General features: G+C 38.9%; 3 protein-coding genes across 3 annotated transcripts; 2 read left to right on the plus strand and 1 right to left on the minus strand.

Moving 5' to 3' along the window:
- The first annotated feature begins 1,320 nt into the window (after positions 1-1,320).
- fgf8b (fibroblast growth factor 8 b) lies at positions 1,321-6,045 on the plus strand. Its single transcript, XM_043230984.1, has 5 exons — positions 1,321-1,915; positions 2,009-2,045; positions 3,063-3,249; positions 4,268-4,374; positions 4,597-6,045. Exons 1-5 carry the CDS (start codon positions 1,884-1,886, stop codon positions 4,870-4,872), a joined length of 639 nt encoding a protein of 212 aa, XP_043086919.1. The 5' UTR covers positions 1,321-1,883; the 3' UTR covers positions 4,873-6,045.
- A 3,955-nt stretch (positions 6,046-10,000) lies between these two features.
- dpcd (deleted in primary ciliary dyskinesia homolog (mouse)) lies at positions 10,001-12,919 on the minus strand. The gene is made up of 6 exons (XM_043249965.1): positions 12,812-12,919; positions 12,490-12,570; positions 12,291-12,406; positions 12,073-12,206; positions 11,210-11,312; positions 10,001-10,873 (listed from the first exon to the last, which is right to left on the minus strand). Exons 1-6 carry the CDS (start codon positions 12,870-12,872, stop codon positions 10,769-10,771), a joined length of 600 nt encoding a protein of 199 aa, XP_043105900.1. The 5' UTR covers positions 12,873-12,919; the 3' UTR covers positions 10,001-10,768.
- A 203-nt stretch (positions 12,920-13,122) lies between these two features.
- On the plus strand, positions 13,123-18,537 carry poll (polymerase (DNA directed), lambda). Its single transcript, XM_043249953.1, has 8 exons — positions 13,123-13,481; positions 14,306-14,603; positions 14,715-14,832; positions 14,917-15,237; positions 15,424-15,597; positions 16,131-16,259; positions 17,593-17,761; positions 17,947-18,537. The coding sequence occupies exons 1-8, from the start codon at positions 13,289-13,291 to the stop codon at positions 18,279-18,281; spliced, it is 1,737 nt and encodes a 578-aa protein (XP_043105888.1). The 5' UTR covers positions 13,123-13,288; the 3' UTR covers positions 18,282-18,537.
- Positions 18,538-19,780: the final 1,243 nt, after the last annotated feature.

Consider the following 19,780-nt stretch of genomic DNA (forward strand, 5'->3'; position numbering starts at 1 on the left):
GTCGACAGATTACATTATCAAGCACAAATTTATGAATACATGTATCTGGACAGACTAGACGCTGTCTGTATTCTGGTGGATCTAACATATCAAAGATAACTAAGCTATTAGACGTATTTGACAGCACATGTCTAGCCATTATATATAAAGAACTCTTGTGGAGCATATATTACTATTACACATGCAGCGTGTATGAATGAAAAAAAAAACTGGGGTCACCACAAAGGCACAGTGAGGCAAAATCTTACAGGCAGCCAGGGAATAGCTTAATGTAGCTGTATATGTTCTGGTGTGGATATCAGAATATTTGCAATTTTACCTTTTTCCTTGTGGAGATTTTTTTTTTTTTTTTTTTTTTAGCAAAAATTCCTATTAGGGGTTGGGTTATATAGTTCTTTAGTTTGGGCTGGTTGAGAGCTGTACTTAAAACAGTGCTTGATTTCAGAATGTTACGCTGGTAAATAAATAAGTAAATAAAAACAATGCATATTTCAAGTGATCTATGTAGGTGTTGTTAACCATCTTTTATTTAACACTCTTTTAGTCACTCTTTTAGTGAGCGAATGAGTGTTAGCTTAATAAAAATGGCTTGTATTTTCTAATAAGGAAAATGTCATTTTCTAATGTCTCGCAAGAATTGAAACCAGAAACTACGATTAATTTTTTATCAGTTTGACAATGTTTCTGGAGGGAAAAGTTTCACTCGGTTTCATTTGCTTTCATTTAATAAATTTAAGTACATTTATTTAATTAAAAAATTGGCATTTATTTTTATTTCACGATGTACAGGCCTACAGAGCAAACTTTATTATACATTAATAATAGTCATAAAGTATATTAAAAGGTGTGTCCATTATGGAAAACTTTAAATACATGAATTCTTTTCACACTATTATTAAAATGTAAAGTTCCATTAGGATTAAATTAATTAAAATAAAGTTCCATCCTATTGATAATTACACACATGATTAATTATGCATGTGTGTGTTTGTTCTATGGTGTGACAACAACAAAAAACAAAACAAAACAAAACAACAACCCTTTTATTATTTTATTTTATTTTTTTTTACAAATTGATAGGTTAACTACCCATACATACACACACACATATATATATATATATATATATAATATATATATATATATATATATATATATATATATATATATATATATATAGACACACACACTGTTTTTGTGTGAATACCATTATGACTAAAATAGGGGGTTAAGCAGTCAGTTCTGAGTGTATCTTGAACTTTCCAAGCTGTTGTAGCACCGTTCAGGTTTATCGCAGTGTCTTTCTCCCTCAGTGTTGAGGGGTGGAGGTAACGGGATCAGTCCGCACGTGAGGAGTGGGTTTGACATTGGGAGCTTGAAAGTGGAGAGAGACACAGTGAGGCGTCTGCTCTCAGCCCCTCGCCCAGGGAAGCATCACGGTTTATCAGCCTGCGTGTTTCCTCAGACCCTTCCAGTGACATTTACATCAGCGCCGGACACACCGGGAGGAAACATAATGCGAAGTCTCGAGACGGGCGCGCGCACGCTGCCGGATGCTGTCTCTGATTTTCTATGAAGAATGCTTTATTTTTCGTACCTCTGCTGTAATCGGACATCGATCGTGAATTATGTTTGAGAGAACAGCGTCGCCTGTAAGGTGCTTGAACTCTAAGGAATAAAAGTTAGCATACGTGACGGATTAATTTGACATGGATTCGGTGGACGAATAAATCCCTGTCGATACCAGCACCCTGTCACTCAGTTTATTATTTCTTCTGAACGCCCGATGGACCGAGCATCTTCACGTAGCAATACACACGCACAGAGGAATTAATGAAGAACTTGTTTCGGAGAGTAATCAGACAGGGCTTGGAAATCTTACAATGAGGCTGAAATCATCGAGGTTGGGTTACCTGTAAGTACCTACCTTTAACATAGGCTGGACTTGTGCTGAAGAGTTATTTTTATTTGCTGAAAAAATAATCCCGTGATTCATTTCCCCCCTCAGATTACTTCAATTCATGACTTTGTGTTTTTACAGTCAGGTAAGTCTTCTGCATTTTGTCTTTGCAAACAAGCATCTCAAGCTAGATGAACTCATGGGACTGTGTTATGTGTGGCAGGCTAATATTGGTTTAACCAATTAGATTTGAGTTAAGGGGTGAAATCAATATCATTGGTGACAACCAACCAACTCAGGAGACTGTATGATTCGTAAGCGTCTCTGTAAAAAAAGGAAGTTAAATGTTTAGATCTGATTTATACGTTTAGCGATTGTGTGGCCGTTAAAATACAGAACTGATTTCATCTGAAACAGCAAGCTGTACAACTTTTTACTTTCATGTTTAAAAAAAAATATGTATATATATAAATATCGTGTCTGACCAGAAAAGGAGGATTGTGTTTGGAAAAGTGTTTCAGTGTGTCTTGCTGTTTAATAAGTTGCCATCTATAGCAAAATCCAGATTCTATCCCACCTGGTTCAGGTTGTAAAAGCAACACTTTTTTTTTTTAATCTGACAATAATATTCACACTTTTTATAAATATATCGAATTCTGCAAATAAAAATAGGATTAGTGCAATTAAGGCGAAACTACTCAGTGCTCCCATTCGAGTATTTTCCAACATCGGCAGTACAAACCGAAAGCGATAAAACTTTTACTCACATTAATCTTGCGGCGTTATATGTGTGCCGTAAATGTGTTATAACCGTGCAAACAACTCATTATTAATAGAGTCATTGGCAAATTGTCAAACATCTTGAAAAGACGTAAACCCCTCGCTTTAAAGGTAATGGGTCTAACATGTGGGCACGACGCATAGCTGACTTACAAAAGAAAATCGTTATGAGAACGCTCCCAAAGAGACGGGGTGAAAGATCAGCGTCGGTCGACCCCTCACTGGCATGTCGTTCAGAGCGTGGATGGGCCGCTTGTCCTCAGAGCGCCAACCGTCGCCGCAAAACGAAGGATTCGAATCTGAAGACAAACCCGAAATGTCTTGTTCTTATACACATCAGCACGAATCAAAAAGTTTTTCTGTCACTTTTTTTGTTTTGTAGATGACGACGCAGTCCGTCTCTGTACCCAATTTTAAGCACCATGTAACCGAGCAGAGCCGTCTGTCAGACAGGACGAGCCGGAGATTAACAAGGACTTATCAGCTCTATAGCCGGACGAGTGGGAAACATGTACAAGTCCTGGGCAATAAGAGGGTCAACGCTAACGGCGAGGATGGAGATATTCACGGCAAGTCACTTTTCTGCAATACTTTACTTTGTCAGCTTAAAGCAACAGGACGAAGCAAGTCAGTTGAAGGCACTGCTTCAGAAGATCCAGTAAATGTCATTGCCAAAAAGCAACCTGCATAGTTTGAAATGGATTCTATATTGTTGAGTTTGGGAATCTCAAGAGAAAGCCGTTTTGGTTCTGGAAAACACATCAGTACTCATCTTACCTCGGCCGTCTTAACATTTCCTGAATAGTTCTCCATATAATAAAGAGTTGTAGGACAGAAATATGACATGCAATCTTCTAACCTTTTCTAACATCATTAGTTTTCATCTTTCATCTCCTCCAAAACAAATATGTTTATTGCAAATGTTCCTACATTATGTGCGAGGCGAGATGATGATCACTTTCAATCACTTGTCGAGAGCTATTCGCTCCAAGATGACGTGTATTTTTTTCTTTGCTAAACGGACGGTTGACGTATGATTCATAGTGTGCACTGACGCTGCAAACAGGCAATGAAAAGCCAATCTTGTTTTTATTCGAACTCAATGTCATTTTAAAGCTTTACAGTAAGGCACCTGTTTTAAAGTGAGCTGCGGTACTTCTTCTCCAAACAAAACAGTGGTTAGGATCCCGTCCGCTGGGAACGAATTCCTGTCACCGAAGTATTTCTGCGTGTCTAGCCATCTTTCCACTCGTGCAGTCCGTCCACTTTGCCCACTTTTTTGGAGGGTCATTTTATGAGGAATTTTCATAGCTTTACAACTCAACGTATGAGTCAGTTTATGAAGCGAGGTGAGGTCAGCGTCATCGGTTTATACCCTTCTTTGTTACTCTTACTCTTTGTAGTCTTGGCCTACACACACACACACACACACACACACACATTTACAATATTGGCTTTTTTCACGCTAACATTTCGGTCCAGACTACATTACAAATACTCAAAATACTCAACCAAAAGCATCTTTCATTTATATGTATCACCTGAAAGTGAAAAGTAATAGGCTGTTCTATGGTTTAACAATTCCAGCTAACCTTGTTGTGGAAACCGACACGTTCGGAAGCCGGGTTCGAATCAGAGGAGCAAAAACCGGATACTACATTTGCATGAACAAGAGAGGCAAGCTTATTGGACGGGTGAGTTTAAGTATATAAACATCTGGCGTGTTTATGTTTAATTCCTCAGTAAAAAGAAATCATACCGACATCTAAATTGGTCCGAACCGCACTAATGATATCACAGGTAAACCCATCATGCCCCGAGAACAAAATTGAGCCTCATAAATCTCTCAGGCTTGAACAGCAGATTTCCGAGTTTGTCATTTCAGTCCTCCGCTGTCTGTCTCTTTTTGTTGCCAGAGGAAGGGCCGTGGAAGGGACTGCATATTCACCGAGATTGTTCTGGAAAATAACTACACGGCTTTGCAGAACGCCAAGTACAAAGGCTGGTACATGGCTTTTACACGCAAGGGTCGACCCAGGAAAGCCACGCAGACCCGGCAGCATCAGCGAGAGGCCCATTTCATGAAACGTCTTCCTCGAGGACACCTGTTAACAGAACAGAAGCCTTTCGATTTAATCCCATATTCCCCCAACAAGAGGACTAAGCATCATCAGCGCGCGAACGTGAATTGAGGACCGAATCTTATCTAATGCCGGAGCGCTATCGTAAATCGAGTCTGTCTAATCTGAGAGTTACTGGACATCGCGTCGAACTGATGTTGTGTAAAAATGAAGGAGTCTTCACAGGCTCAGGTCTGAGATGAATCGCAGTACTAAATAACAGTTTGTTCTGGGACAATCAACTGTTGACTGAACAGAGGACACCGTAAGCCTTGTAATAATGAGCAACGCATCTCTGGGAATGAAGCAAGACAACAAAACAAGACACAAAAACACTTTCAGAATAATGTTTAGGGGTACAACAGCTTGTCACTGGGGCAGAACCTTTAAGACACGACAGGCAAAACCAGTTTTTTGTTTTTTCAGGCTCTGGTCAATTTTGAAATTTTTGGCTGTTTTGCTTCCGTAATTTCTAGTAGTCACACAGAACATTTAAAAAAGTCACATTGAAAACATTCACATTTAAGTGAATTTTTATTTTTATTACAGTTTATCCTTTTTTTGTGTCTGTAGATATCAATTACAATGCGTATCTTTAAAGCTGTTCTTTTCTAAATGAAATCTTACACCACACTTAATACTTGTATTCATATCTATATTCTGAAAGTTTTAACAGAAGCGTTTGTTCATACATCATTCTTATAATTTATATGCAAAATATATGTTTAAAAACATAAAAATATGGCTAAAATGAATCGATTTTTGCCTGTTGATAATATTTTCTGAGTAAAGGAGTGATTTTTAAGAATTGTAAGCAATTTACATTTGCGTTTATATTCAATATTCAGATTCTGTTCTAGAAATGAATGCAATTGGATTTCGCTTACAATATTAATACAAAACAATTACTATAATTAATCTACTGGCGATTTAAAATTGATATTACCATTCAAATGCACGAATATGCACCTTGAAAGCTTGGTAAGGTACAAAGTTATTCCTGTAAGGATTTCTGCCCTCGGTCACAAGCTGTCGTACACTTTTTGCAGACTTTCTTCTGACAGTGAACATGGCAGCTACCTACTGATGATCCCAAGCATATGCAGATACACAGAGATTCCATGATGTGTAGCGATATTATCAAAAAGCATCTTTATTGTTTGTACATGACTATATATTTTTATCGGAAGACTGTAAGATACTTCGAAATGAAAATATTTATTTTAGAGCGTGTATTAAATTCATGTAAAAGTATTGATTTAACAGGGTCTCGGGATGTGTGATTCACTGACTCCCTAACGCCTTTTGTGGGAACTTTAAATTCGGCCCGTGATTGATTCGACTCCTTTGAGATGCGCCTCTACGCCGAATTTGCTTTGAAGGAACCAGCGATCATTCGCTGACAGGTTCGAATTCTCACTCTCTCATAGATCACGCTGTATGTGTGTGGGCGCATCGAGAACACGAGCACGACAAGTGTGGGTTAAAGTCGAAGGCCTCCAGGAACAAGTCGGCCAAATTGGGAGCCAGTTTCTTTCAGAGTCAGGCTTATTCAGTTGACAACAACAGCAGCCTGAGAGAAACCTCAAGGGCATGATCGGGTCTATTCAAGAGGTATACTTCCAGGACCGTATAGCTGTTGTTATGTTTTTGGCCCAGCAGTCGAACTCCCAGAAAAAGAGGCCTGAGCCTCAGATAACTGTGAAGCAATATCTGTGACAGGCCGGTCTCGATTGAATGTGCTCAGCAAGTGAGACTGGGCCTTTGAATAGCTCGGGCCTTTCGCTTTAGAAGAGATGAGGTCAACCCACCATTGCCGTCCCAAACAAAGGTTACCACCGTGTAGTTGCATTTCTGCGACCCGCGCACCGTAACCCTCTGATCAAATGCTCCCTTTGTGGGCGGCGTAGAAAAGAAACATGTCATACAATGGTGGACCTGAATAATAACACAAGGAGGGGTCAGCAATCAAAAAAGGAAGCCCAGTCACACAGAGGGGGTGAGGGCGGGCGAAAGAGAGGAACCAAGAGCGACTCGGGGGAAGAGAAAACGTTCGAGGGGTGTTATGGGTTGAGATGTGGGCGAGAGGGGCTGAAAGAGGGCAAATGGCTGGGAAGAGGCAAAGAGGGGCACAGACGAATGAAAAGGGCCAAAAAAGAGTGTCTCTCTGTTGAGGCAGTTGAGCATGACCATTGAGGCCTCAGGATGGGGAGGGAGAAAGGGAAGAAGAGACACTGAACAAAAATCACAGCGCTGAGCTCTTCCCCTGTCGCCTTTTTCCCAGGACTTCTGATTTGTCAGTTGGCCCTTGGACCGCTTCCACGTGCACGGCCATGTTTCGGTAGAAAAGCGTTTGATTGACCTACTAAAACTCTTTAAATTGGTGCTTTGTTCCGTCCGTGTCAAAAGGCCGCATGGATAACACCAGGCCTGCATCATTCATGAAATTAGACTTTGTCTTTGTATTTTAAAAAGGTTTTAGTGCCTGAATATTGATCATACATTTCTACGTAATCAAACTGGTAATAACAGTACACCACTGCTATTACTATGATTATAAGTACATTCCATTAACTTATTTTTTGCATAAACTCTGTCCCCATACCCTAATCCTAAACTTACCCCTCACGCAAAACTCTGCATCCATTCTGTCTGGTTTCTAAGTTCGTTCCCTCATAGGGACCAAAAAATGTCCAGTTTCCTGTTATTTCTGTATATATCTGTCTTTCTGGTCCTCATAACAGAAGCATACACCTCATTGCTAAGAGATGCATGAGCCTGTGCACATCGTAGTCTACACTTTGTTCAACATTCAGCAACGAGACTTGACTCCCTCAGACTGAAAACCGTTGCAAAGATCTGGGCAAAAGTTGTGCAGCCAATTGCAGTCAGTCTGAAGCATACTGACTGGAAAACAATTTCTAGAGCTACAGTGGTAAGACCCAATCTGACATGTGGATTTTAAAACAACAAATGGGTCTGTCTGGTCAAATGACACATCTTTTAACGGTTACTTTGTCCAGTGCCTAATAAGAAATCACCCTTCTTTTATTAATACCATGATTACTGCTGAAAATAAGCTATGTGACCAACAAAAAAATTATTACGCGTTTTGTGCATCAGAGTAATCTTCCTAAATTAAAATTTAAAATGCCAAAAGTAGCTAAAATTGGCCTATAAAAGAACTACAGCTTCAGTGCCACCTTTACTATGCTTCTGACAAATCTTTTGATCTTCATTTAAGCTGGAGAGTTAAGTAAGTGAATAGATGAACTGTTTGGCGTGATGATGTCCCAGATAACCTCTGTAGTCCCATTTAAACAACTGTTTTCAAGACAGTTTTAACTCATAGGACGAAATTTTTACATATTTTGAGCTTGTGATAAGCACAAATATTAGGTTAGAAACTATTCAGCGTCTAAAAAACTACTGACTACTGACTTCAGGGCAATGGGATGAAGAACTAACTTTTTTTCCAGGTTTAAAGGACTAATTCGCACAGCACTGTATTTCACCGCACATAATTTACTTTTAACTGTGCTTGATTACTCTTCCTTTCTAAGTAGGCCTTTCTTTTCCAGAGTAAGCGGACCAGACATCCAGTCTAAATACTTGAGACAAAAAAGCAAAACAATGCAATTATCGACCACCACCCAGTTTTAAGAAAATTAACGCCAAACGCCAAAATGCTAACGGCATTAGCAACAGATCGCTCATGTAGGACCCAAAGACCTACAGATAGCAGTAAATCAACATCTGCCAAAATGTCCAAACCAGTCTGTCAAAAATGTGGTACTTCTATAAAAAAAAAAAAGGACTGGAGGAACTATAAGTATCTCTCTCGGTAGCAGTTAACCCATAGACATCTGATTCTTTCCATGTAAGACATTTCTAAATATTTTTTCTCAGACCTCAGGCCAACAATCGCCCCCGGACATTAGGTATTGGTTGAAGCTGGAATCTCATATTGCTGTGAACTGGAGCGTACCATCTTTGGGCAGTGCGAGAAGGGTGAAGACAGAGCCAGGACTCTTGCTCTGCTGCTAGAAGGTTTCAATGATGTGTGCAGATGTTTGGCCCGCAGCACTGCTTGTCAACACACGAGTGTAATGATGCACAATGGTTTCCGTCTCTCTGTGGTCAATACAAGGCCATTGCGAAGAGCGGCTGCCACACTGCAAAAGCTCCAGATCCAGGTGAACGGTCAGTGCATTTCTGTTCACTTTGACAACTCATATCAGGTGCACGTCCTTGCCGTTGCTACCATTAACAGAGCTAGAAGACTGATACCAGAATTTAGGCTCCAAGAAGAGTCAAGGGACGTGGAATGAATCAGGCAGGACAGAGTTTACTGCTTTAAAACCTTTGAATGTATTCATCTTTGACTTGGTTTATTTAAGGTAGAATGTTTAGTCAAAATAGTGACCTTGATCAATTTATATAATGCAGATATACGCTAAACCTGGACAAATGAACCAGGCTCTCTGTTAGTCCTGTGCTTGTATTGAAATGGGTAACTAGCATTAAAGCCTATGTTTAGCTATTAAAGGCTTTTAGAATAATGTATATCAGGGGTCTCCAATCCTGAGTTTAAATACAGCCAGCTCCAACACACTTGCCTGGAAATTTCAAGGGAGTCTAAAGACCTTGATTATTTGGTTCAGGTGAGTTTAATTAAAGCTGGGGTGGAACTCCAGTTTCAGACACCCCAGATATACAGGCTAATAATATTTTGTTTTACATTAAAATGTTATATCTTGGTTAAATGAAAGACTTCTCTCTTATTAAATAAACAAGTCTTTTCCAAACATTTAGCGTGCTTAAACCCCGCCCCTTTCTTGTAATCGATTGCAAACCGGTGTTCATGCAAGCCTAAATGATAGTTTTACTACTTAAATATGACGCACGTCTTAACAAAATAATTACTATTACTTAAAGACGTATCTAATCTGTGATATTTTCCATATTTTTCACTCTGAAATATTAAGTGTTGCATGTTACACACCAGAACAAGAGACTGCAGCGTCAGCCCTGAAAGCCGGCTGGTGAATTCCAGGGCAGAAAACATCCTCCTCAGAGGCCGTTACACACAATAGTGAGAATGACTTGTGGTTTAGTGCCTGTTTTATGCATACAGTCTCTTGGTTTGGCACAAGAGCTGTGGAGTGAGAACTAGAAGCAAAGAATCACCAGAGTCAGAAACAGTACATTCACATGGTATTGTTGTCTTTGCCTTAAACCAACAAAGAGTTTGTGTTTGTAGTACACTAGTTACAGTAGAAACACACACAACAGCACTGTGTTCCATGCCAAACGTCTTACATAAACATGAGGTGAATACAGATAAAGTCAAGGAACCCAAATGAAGAAAATGTTGAATTTTCCCACAATGCACTTCAAGTGATTTCGAGATGGTAGTAATATTGAGGCTCATGGTTAGTGACCTTCATGTAATAGAAATCTGATGATGAATTTTTAATAATAATGCAAATGTACTACTGTTAGATGTGCTTCAATTAACTGTCTTTAGCTGTACATTTGCTGCATGCTAAGGATTGTTCTGCATCATTTTATTGATATATTTTTCTCTTTTCTTTTCGTTTAAATTTTTTTTTTTAAGATTATGAATTTTTTCATTTTATTGTTTTTCCTATGCATCTGCTATTTTTTAAGTCTATGTTTAGCTATAGCGTGGAGATAGCTGGACTAAAGAAAACTTCTCATAATAATGTTAATAATAATAGTAATAATAATAAAAAATTATTATATTTATTTCAATGTATTATTTAAGACAAAAACAAAAATTGTGCGGTAGTAACATTAATAAGCACGACATTTGAAATTTTACATCGACCAAAAAAAAAAGTGAAAGTGAGCTGCTTGGACACACGAGGCTACAGAAACATGCCAGTGTGAGAATGTGAAGACAATAACAGCAATAATGCAAAGGCTCGGGATCTATAGCAGTTCACTGAGTTTTACAGTCAATATCTCCTTCACTTGTCCCCTTCAGTTTCTTCAGTTCCCCAAGCAGCTCCTGTTCCAGCGTTAAAATCTCCTTGGGCTTCTTGTACTACAACAAAAGCGAGAAAAACTCCATATAAAACCCATTGCTGGATGAAATAGCTGAGTACTGGAGCAGACGATGGAGGTGAGAGCAGTTCACTCCAACCTTCTCCACTTAGGTGAACTAATAAAAAGTGACGGCACAGTTGCCCTTTTGATGATCTGAGACCAGATTTGTGTGCTCTCTTACTGAGGATTAGGGCTTTGGCAACCTGGTCCCAGATCCACGCAAAAGGGAAAGTTCCTCTACATCGTGTGGAAAAAACTGTGACTACATACCTTACAATACAGAAAGAGCTTAGAGAAAGTGATTAAGTGAGACTAGCAGTGAGAGTTCACTCACGCTGATGATTAAAGTGTTGTTGGCGTGGGTAAAACTCAAGGCTGCGCTCTCCAAAGGCAGCTGGCAACGGTCGAGATCTGGAATACTGAACTTCTTATAGTACCTGGGAAACGAGGAGATGAAGAATGAGAGAATGTTCCTCATGACTGGCCATCCGTCTTCCATCTAGCTCAACAGTGCCACCTATAGGGTTGCTGTAGGGCTAAATGTGTTCATCGGTGCATATTTCACTAGGTATGGCTGAAAACAAAGATGATTTAGAAGCAGAAGTTGTCTTTTTAGACTACACTGACTGAAATGTTTATTGTATTTCTACAGCTTTAGGATCATTTCATAAACCCTCGTGATGTAATAAGCAAATCTATTATCATTTTTACTTTAAAACAGTAACAAAAGTCCACGATAGACTCTATAATCAACAATAACTACTTAGTTTTTACCTAAAACAAGCTCTATTATAAATTAAGACTCATATTTTAGCCAGAAGCAAGTGAAAAACGTCTTAATGTTTCATTTGTTTCTTATAAACGTGCACACTTTGCTTCATAAGATGTTAATTGACACACAGGAATCGTGTGCATTACTTGTATACTACTGGGATGTTTTTATCAGCTGTTTGTACTCTTGATTCTGATAGCGCCCATTTACTGAGGAGGATCCATTGGCGAACAAGCAATGTTATGCTTTTTTGTAATGCATTTCTCCAAATCTGTTCCCATGAAGAAATAAACTCATCTTTGAGGGTGCCCTCTTTAAAAAATGTATTCTTTGCCCTATTAAAACAGTCAAATGAACTCAAGTGATTCTAAAACAGTCAAAGCACAATCAACACTAATGCTTTACATCAATTTGAAATAACTAACTTTTTGTTTGAGGTTCGAATGACACAACATCTTTCCATCGACTCTGCTGACACACTGTAAACTTCTACAGGGTAAGAAATATTGCGGATCCTCCACTGGAAGCTGGTCTTTGAGTCCTTACGCATGAACAACGGCTGTGTGAATAACAAGAGACATCATTACGAACATATTAAGTACATCGCCAGCTATTTAATAAGAAAGCATAATAGTAACCTTACATTTGAACTGCTCTCTTTTATTAAATCTGAGGTGACACCGTCTGGGTTTGTTTCACCGACTTCCAACGTCCAGTGTCCCTGGGCTCCAAAAGCGGTTTTATGCCGCCACTTTCGCGCTAAATTGAAATCAAACAGTTACAAAACACAAAACTAAATTGTCACGCGAATTAGGTTAAACAATAAACGAAAAATGACTTACAGACAAGTTCGTCTGTTTTCAGGTCATACTCCTCAGCCATCTCACTGCCATCCTCGAACAGATAGTGAACTTTCCTTTTCCCTAGTTACAAAGAAAGGTATATAAAAGTGGCTTTCTAATGATACTTTAGCGTACGATGTTAAAGCAATAACTTTCTATTTATATATTCCAACAGCTAATGTTATGATGTATTGCATAGGTCTCGCTGCTATTAGCGTTTAGCGATTACATGCGACTCGTAAATCCTGTCCTTTTAACGCGACTGCCAGCATAAATAAACAAACGAACAAATATAAAAACAACAGAGAAGATAAATGCGTACCATCAGATACTAAAGCAGTTTTCTTGGCTTTCCTGAGAGTATCTGCCCAGCGCCCAGCCATGCTTCACTCAGTTTCATTTCCTCAAACAACCCCACGCCAGAGGTTGCCAAGGCGATCGCTATTTCTCAAACAATATACTTCGTCTTTTTAACGATTTACCAAATTTATATAGAACAATATATGTAATTATAACAAATATAACGAACAGGAACGTATAAAAATAAGTTAAAAAAATAATATATTTAAAAAGTTAAAAACGTCTGACTGTGACCCGGAAGCTGATCCTTTTAAAAACACTCGTGAGTTGCTCTTTGGAAAGGAGTGCTGGAAGAGGTACGTCTGTGGTGGTTTTAAGTTATCTACGTTGCTATAATATGACTACGCATTTAAAGAGATTTGATGTTGAATAACATAACGATACGTTCAGTCGCTTCTTTATCGAGGACAGCAGAGGACTTCGGTCTTATAAAGCCTGCATGTTTCTCTTGTGTTTTTGTATTCTGAAATCGACGCGAACACGACTGAAGGCAGTCGGTTTTTTTAAAGCTCGTCTGACCGGAATGGAGGGTCATGGCATTCTGAAAGCCTTCCCTAAAGTAAAGAGACCTAGGCCTAATGAGCAGAAGGACGCGCCTCCCCTCAAGAAGACGTCTGCTGAACCCATAACAGGTTTATTATTCTCTAAATCACACTTGAGTAAAACAACAAGGACAGTTTCGGACAATAAAACACCATATTTTACTGCATGCAGTATGTTCATTTAGGTCCTTCTGCTGCACTTAGTTATGCATCATTGCCTTTTTAGATTATAAATAGATTTTAGAGAACAGTGCAATGTTATCATGATAAAAAAACTAAACAAAATGATTGATAAGTAATGATCTATTTTCTGTCGATACTGAAAAAATGCTTCTGTATAGTCATATAATATATGCAGATGGCTTCTATAATCAATGCCTATGATGCTCTTGGGAGGTGCATTACTTTCTGATTGTTAAATAATTCATGTGAACAACGCATTAATTTCTGTGACTGACACTTATTTAAAAACGTACAGGAATGTTCAAAAAATTCTCATATATATATGCGTATGTATATGATTTTGACTTTTTCTTAAGATTATTTAAATTGGTTAGGATTTTATTACTTTAGTGAACATTTCTATTTTAATTTTGAACATTTTATAAGGTCAGTTTATGGTTTAGGTTGTTAGTTTGAATGTGGTACACAGTATACAGTCGTTCTATCAAAAAATTATTTAATTTGACTCTGTGTTAATTGGAAACTTTTGTGTAATGCAGTTCTATTTTAATGTCAGCATATTTGAAAACCGTTTCTGCTGCTGATTCCAATCCATTTAGAACAGTAGAGTATTATTTGTCTCATTAGACCTGATCTGCTCCTCCTCACAGTCTTACTCTTGTTAAGGCAGTCTAGTCAAGCATGCATAGTATTAGTGGTTGCATTTTAAATGTCTTTTTGCTTTTTCTTAGGTACAGTTTTCCAAGGAACCGAAGTACACATAGTTCCAGCCGGTATAGGGAAAGCCAGGTGTGACATATTCCATCGGCAGATCACCCAGAATGGAGGACAGGTAGTTTCCGCACTCTCTCCCAGCTGCACACACATAGTAGTTGATGATTCAGTTGAGTGCAAGAGAGCTTTGAGGCTTCTGAAAGTGGAAAGACTGCCCTCTGCTGTTCATCTGGTCAAATGCGCTTGGTTGAGTGCCTGCATCAGCGAGAAAGGTTTACTAGATCCTAAAGACTACAGCCTTCTTCCCCCTGAGAGGTAAGGCACTGGAGACTTGACTCCTATGGCGTTGCCTGTAAACCACTGCATTGATTAGATGCTTATTTGCCTTTTGAATACATTTGTATTTTTTTTTATTTAATGCTAAAGTCCCACAGTTGCTCTAGCTGAGGAGTCAAATGAGACGGTTCCAGATGCAGCAGCAATGCGGGATACTTTAACAGTCCTTGAAAATCAAGAAAACCCTCAAGAAAGCCTCACAGAGATGGTAAGAATTGGATGTAATTGTCTCCATCTGTAAGATCCATCACTTGTTTTTCCCCTCACGCGGTGCTTTTAATATGACTCACAGGTGCCAGAGGTTCAGGAGGAGCACCACGAGGAAGATATCTCAGGCGTATCTCAGAACGATCTGGAGGCTTTGATCAGTGGCGTTCACCCATCTGAGAGCCCCCCGACTCAGAGTTCGGCAGAGAATCCCGTTTTGTCTAAGAAGTGGGTCTGCTCCCAACCATCCACAACTAAAGGGGAGAACCATAACAAACACATAACTGACAAACTGGAGCCACTGGCCAAAGCCTATACGCACACGGGCGATAAATGGAGAGCCCTGGGCTACTCCAAAGCGATCAACGCCCTTAAGAGCTACCACAAGTCCATCACTTCATATGAGGTGAGTTCAGATACAGATATGAGTCCATAGAGGCTTTGGGGTTCACCGAGGTGCTTATTTGTAGAACACATATGGTTGTCGTTGCATGGCGGTTTGCATATTACGACTGGTTTCAAGCATGCATCGGTAATTAAAAAAAATAAATACTTTTAAAAACATTACCATTTTTACCATATCTTTTAATAGGAAGCATGCCAGATCCCAGGCATTGGTAAACGCATGGCAGACAAGATCATGGAGATCATGGAAAGTGGGCACTTGCGTAAACTGGATCACATTGGGGAGGAGGTGCCCGTTCTTGAAATGTTCACTAACATCTGGGGCGCCGGGGCGAAGACGGCTCAGATGTGGTATCAACAAGTAAGACCGTTATACAGGGAATTGCAGTTAATTTGAAAGATGAATATTAATTGTAAAATTCGAGTGCCAGTGTACAGCGACGTGATTTATTAAACTATACAGAGCCCCACACATAAAATGCTAGGATAAAAAATAGCTCATGATAGATAGAAATGGCTGCAACAAATAATGTGTGCATGTAGAGTATTATTGTGGACTACATGTTTGTTTGGGGAAAATCAAGGCGCACTTCGGAGTTCTCAGAACTTAGTACTCAGTACTCAGAAGTAAAAGTCATCCGTAGGCTCAGTATGTTCAAACCTACGCCAAGTTCTATTCCTTTAAAAAAAAAAGTTTCTCCCTAAACCTTCATTCCAAGCTATGATGGGAAATGTTTAGGAAACTACTTCTTTTAGCAATTATGTTTGGTGCTACTAGCGGTGCAGAACATCTACAGCAGCTTTAAACGTCCAGAACGTGCTCGGTAATATTAAGCAACAACCATAACATTTTACAAGTTTAAACGGATGATTTGATTTCTTTTACTATCAAAGGGATTTCGCACGTTGGAGGATATTCGCACTAAGGCGGTTTTGAATCACACTCTAAGGATTGGACTAAAACACTACGATGACCTCCTTGAGCGGATGCCAAGAACCGAAGCAAATGCCATTGAGAAAACGGTTTGTACAGACCTTTTTTTTTTTTTTTTTTTTTTTTTATGGCCTGCAGTAAAGAAAATAGGCTTAACCAAGCAATTAAACTGGGAGGTTTTCTTTGTTCTTGCTCTCCATAACAACATCGTCCGGTTGTGAAGAACAAGAATGCATCTACTTGATTTTCACAGCAGTAAATAATAAAACTGCATTTCAAAAAGACAAGCGATCAAAAAAAGCAAAGCAATTTTGTGTTGGCTGCAGCGAAACTGTCCGTCTTCTTTGGTCAGCTGATGGACATAACAGAGACTGTTAGTGAGTCTGTCGTCCCTTAGGAAGAGTGGGAGCTCTTGAAAGCTGGCGCTTCATAAGTCAGAAGCTACTGAGCTCCCTTACAGAGACTTGGGTCCAAGCCAGTTGTTTTCTTACTATTACTTGGAACGTCCCACTGTTTTCCTCTGAACAGACCTGATAGATAAAAAGAGCAGATGAAGAAGATGAGTGCAACATGTGCTTTCCTAGCTTGACGGGAATGATATGTAGGGCATGTAAACTTATTACCTTAGGCATATCAGCTTTAAATTACTGCAATGCTAGGTATAAATTAGCGTTTAAGAATTAAATAAAATACTTGACCCTGGTCCACAAAACCACAAAAAAGTAGCACGGGTATATTTGAAGCAATAAACAAAATGTATTATTTTCTTTTATGCCAAAACTCATTAAGATATTAAGTAAACAATGTTCTATGAGGAATTTTTTGTAAATTTACTATCATAAATATATCCAAATATTTTACGAGCCTCAGATTCCAGATTTTCAAATAGTCGTATCTCTATCCTCTATTTCTGTCCTATGTCAAAGGAAAGCTTATTTATTTGGCTTTCAGATATAAAATTGACCCTTATGACTGTTGTGGTCCAGGATCTCTCTCTCTCTCTCACACACACACACACACACACTACACAGCTATTGACACGTTTGAGGTTAGTGTTTTTTATGAAAATGTTGTTGAATTGTGCTCAGCAAGGCTTTTTTATTTGAAAACAAGTATAGTTAAATGGCAATATACAAACATTTTAAATACCTTTCCTATTTTAATATCTATATATTTTTAAAATCGAACGTATTCTGGTAATACAAAGCTGAATTTCCAGAAATGATTTTAAATTATTGTTGTTGTGTTTTTTTTTTTTATGATTAGAAGTGACTAAAGAACAGCTTTATCTGTTACATTTGATCAAATGAGTGCATCCTTGTTATTAAAATGGTAATTACAAAATGAGTGTATATAAATGCGATTATCTAATAAATAAACTGAGTAAATGTGGCTAAAACGTGACTGTGATGTGCGTGACAGGTGAAGGAGGCAGCTCACAGTGTGGACACGCAGCTGGTGGTTATGGCGTGTGGTTCGTACCGCAGGGGCAAGAGCACGTGTGGAGATGTGGACGTCCTCATCACGCACCCTGACGGGGAATCACACAAGGGGGTTTTCAGCAAAGTGTTGCACCTCCTCCATCAGAGCGGTATGGTGTTATACAGAGACATTTAGAATTTGAATTTATAATTTAATGAACTCGCAGTTGTTATATATATATATATATATATATATATATATATATATATATATATATATATATATATTATATATATATATATATAATATTTTTTTTTTTTTTTTTTAATTATTATTTTATATTTTCTCATCCAGGTTTCCTGACAGACGACCTTGTTAGCCATGAGGAGAACGGTGAACAGAAGAAATACATGGGCATCTGCCGGCTTCCGGGCCCTTCACAGCACCACAGGCGCTTGGACATCATTGTAGTGCCCTATGCGGAATTTGCATGCGCTCTTCTGTACTTTACCGGCTCCGCCCACTTCAACAGATCAATGAGGGCACTGGCCAAGACCAAACACATGAGCCTATCGGAACACTCTCTGAACTGTGCTGTGGTGCGGCAGCGTGGTGTGAAGCTGGTGGCGGGAACTCCTTTACACACCGCGGCGGAGAAAGACGTCTTCAAACTCCTCGGCATACCGTAGCGAGAACCACATGAGCGAGACTGGTGACAGGACTGCATGCTAACGTATTACATGACTGCGCTTTACATGAGAACACTTTATGATTTTTAACTCTATGGAATCATGCTGTTAATGTGGGAGTGCACTATAGAATTGCTTTAATTTGCATCATGTGACATGAAAGTTCTTTTACTGGATGTATTTTAATAAGAGATGTCATTACCTCTTGATGTGTATTACTTGAAATTTATAAATTATTAAAGCACATCAAAATGTATTTTTAACATTTTATTTTTAATGGTTATTTTTCAAAACAAGATTCAAAACACAAACAGCATTTTATTTATGAATAGGCTGAATACATCAACTCACTGCTGAACAAGAACACACTGCTCAACAGAACACTTGGTGACTTTTCTGTATTTCCTTTTTTGAGGAATTTGAAGGATTTCTCTCAAGGTTATTTTGTGTAATATGTCTGACAATACAAAACAGATAATTTAAAGTTTGTTTGTACAGACTGCAGTATAGGTTATAAACCCCGCCCTCTCCATGTAATCTAATGGGACATGAGACAAACTATATAATTTGATTAGTTTCCGTCATTTGAGGTAGTTATTGTCGTGCTGATGTATGTTCAAGTGTTCGCTAAAAAGATTATTTGACGTTATAAAACCGTGGTGTCGTGGTTGTGATCTTATGATTAGGTCCGCGAGGGTGTGGGCGGGACTTTGGCTCCACGGCTCCACCTCACAAACTATTACGTGCTCAGGCTCCAATGACGTCATTTTCACAAGATGGGAATGTTTTTTTTCTTCACTTTCTGTAGCGGAAGGAAGCGGAGTCGCGTCGTCCATCTTTTTTTACAGTCTATGGTACCGACCGAATTGCGTCGGTGCTACTGAGTACCAATTCACATCAAATAAATCAATTTCAAATGTCGGTACCTGAGAACTGATCGTGTGTGTTACACAGAGACAGAAGGCCTTTACACACACAGACTTTTCCGGAAAATTAACGGTAAATTGCAGGGGAGAGATCATGTGCGAACAGGCCCTTTTTTAAAATCCCGGTAAATTCGTTCTGGCATTTTAACAGAATGAGAAATTGTAACACATTACCAGTAGCTTTGCCGGAATTCTGCTGCGTGTGAAATTAAACACAGGTACGACTTCAGGACGCGGTGACGTAAGAGGTCTACTCAGCCAATCAGAACATTTCGATGCAGACGACGCATTCTTTCTGCACTGTTTACAGAAATAAAAGAAATGTCATTCATCTGGAACGACAATGAATTTAAAACGCATCTCCTTATGAAGAAATTTGTCGTCAGCTGAGAAGAACTTTTAGGAGCTGTTCAAAATGTGACGTCCTTCGCGCGCTCATAATGGAAGCGATGCGGCGCACTCCTCATCATTTCCCCTAATAACATCGAAAGCTCAGTCAAAATAAAGCAATACTTGGTCAAAGCTGTACAGGGATAGCCATTTTAAAGTAAATTTAGTAGCAGATGTAGTGCA

The sequence above is a fragment of the Puntigrus tetrazona genome, chromosome 1 (genome assembly GCF_018831695.1).
Source record: "Puntigrus tetrazona isolate hp1 chromosome 1, ASM1883169v1, whole genome shotgun sequence".
NCBI classification, from domain to species: Eukaryota; Metazoa; Chordata; class Actinopteri; order Cypriniformes; family Cyprinidae; genus Puntigrus; species Puntigrus tetrazona.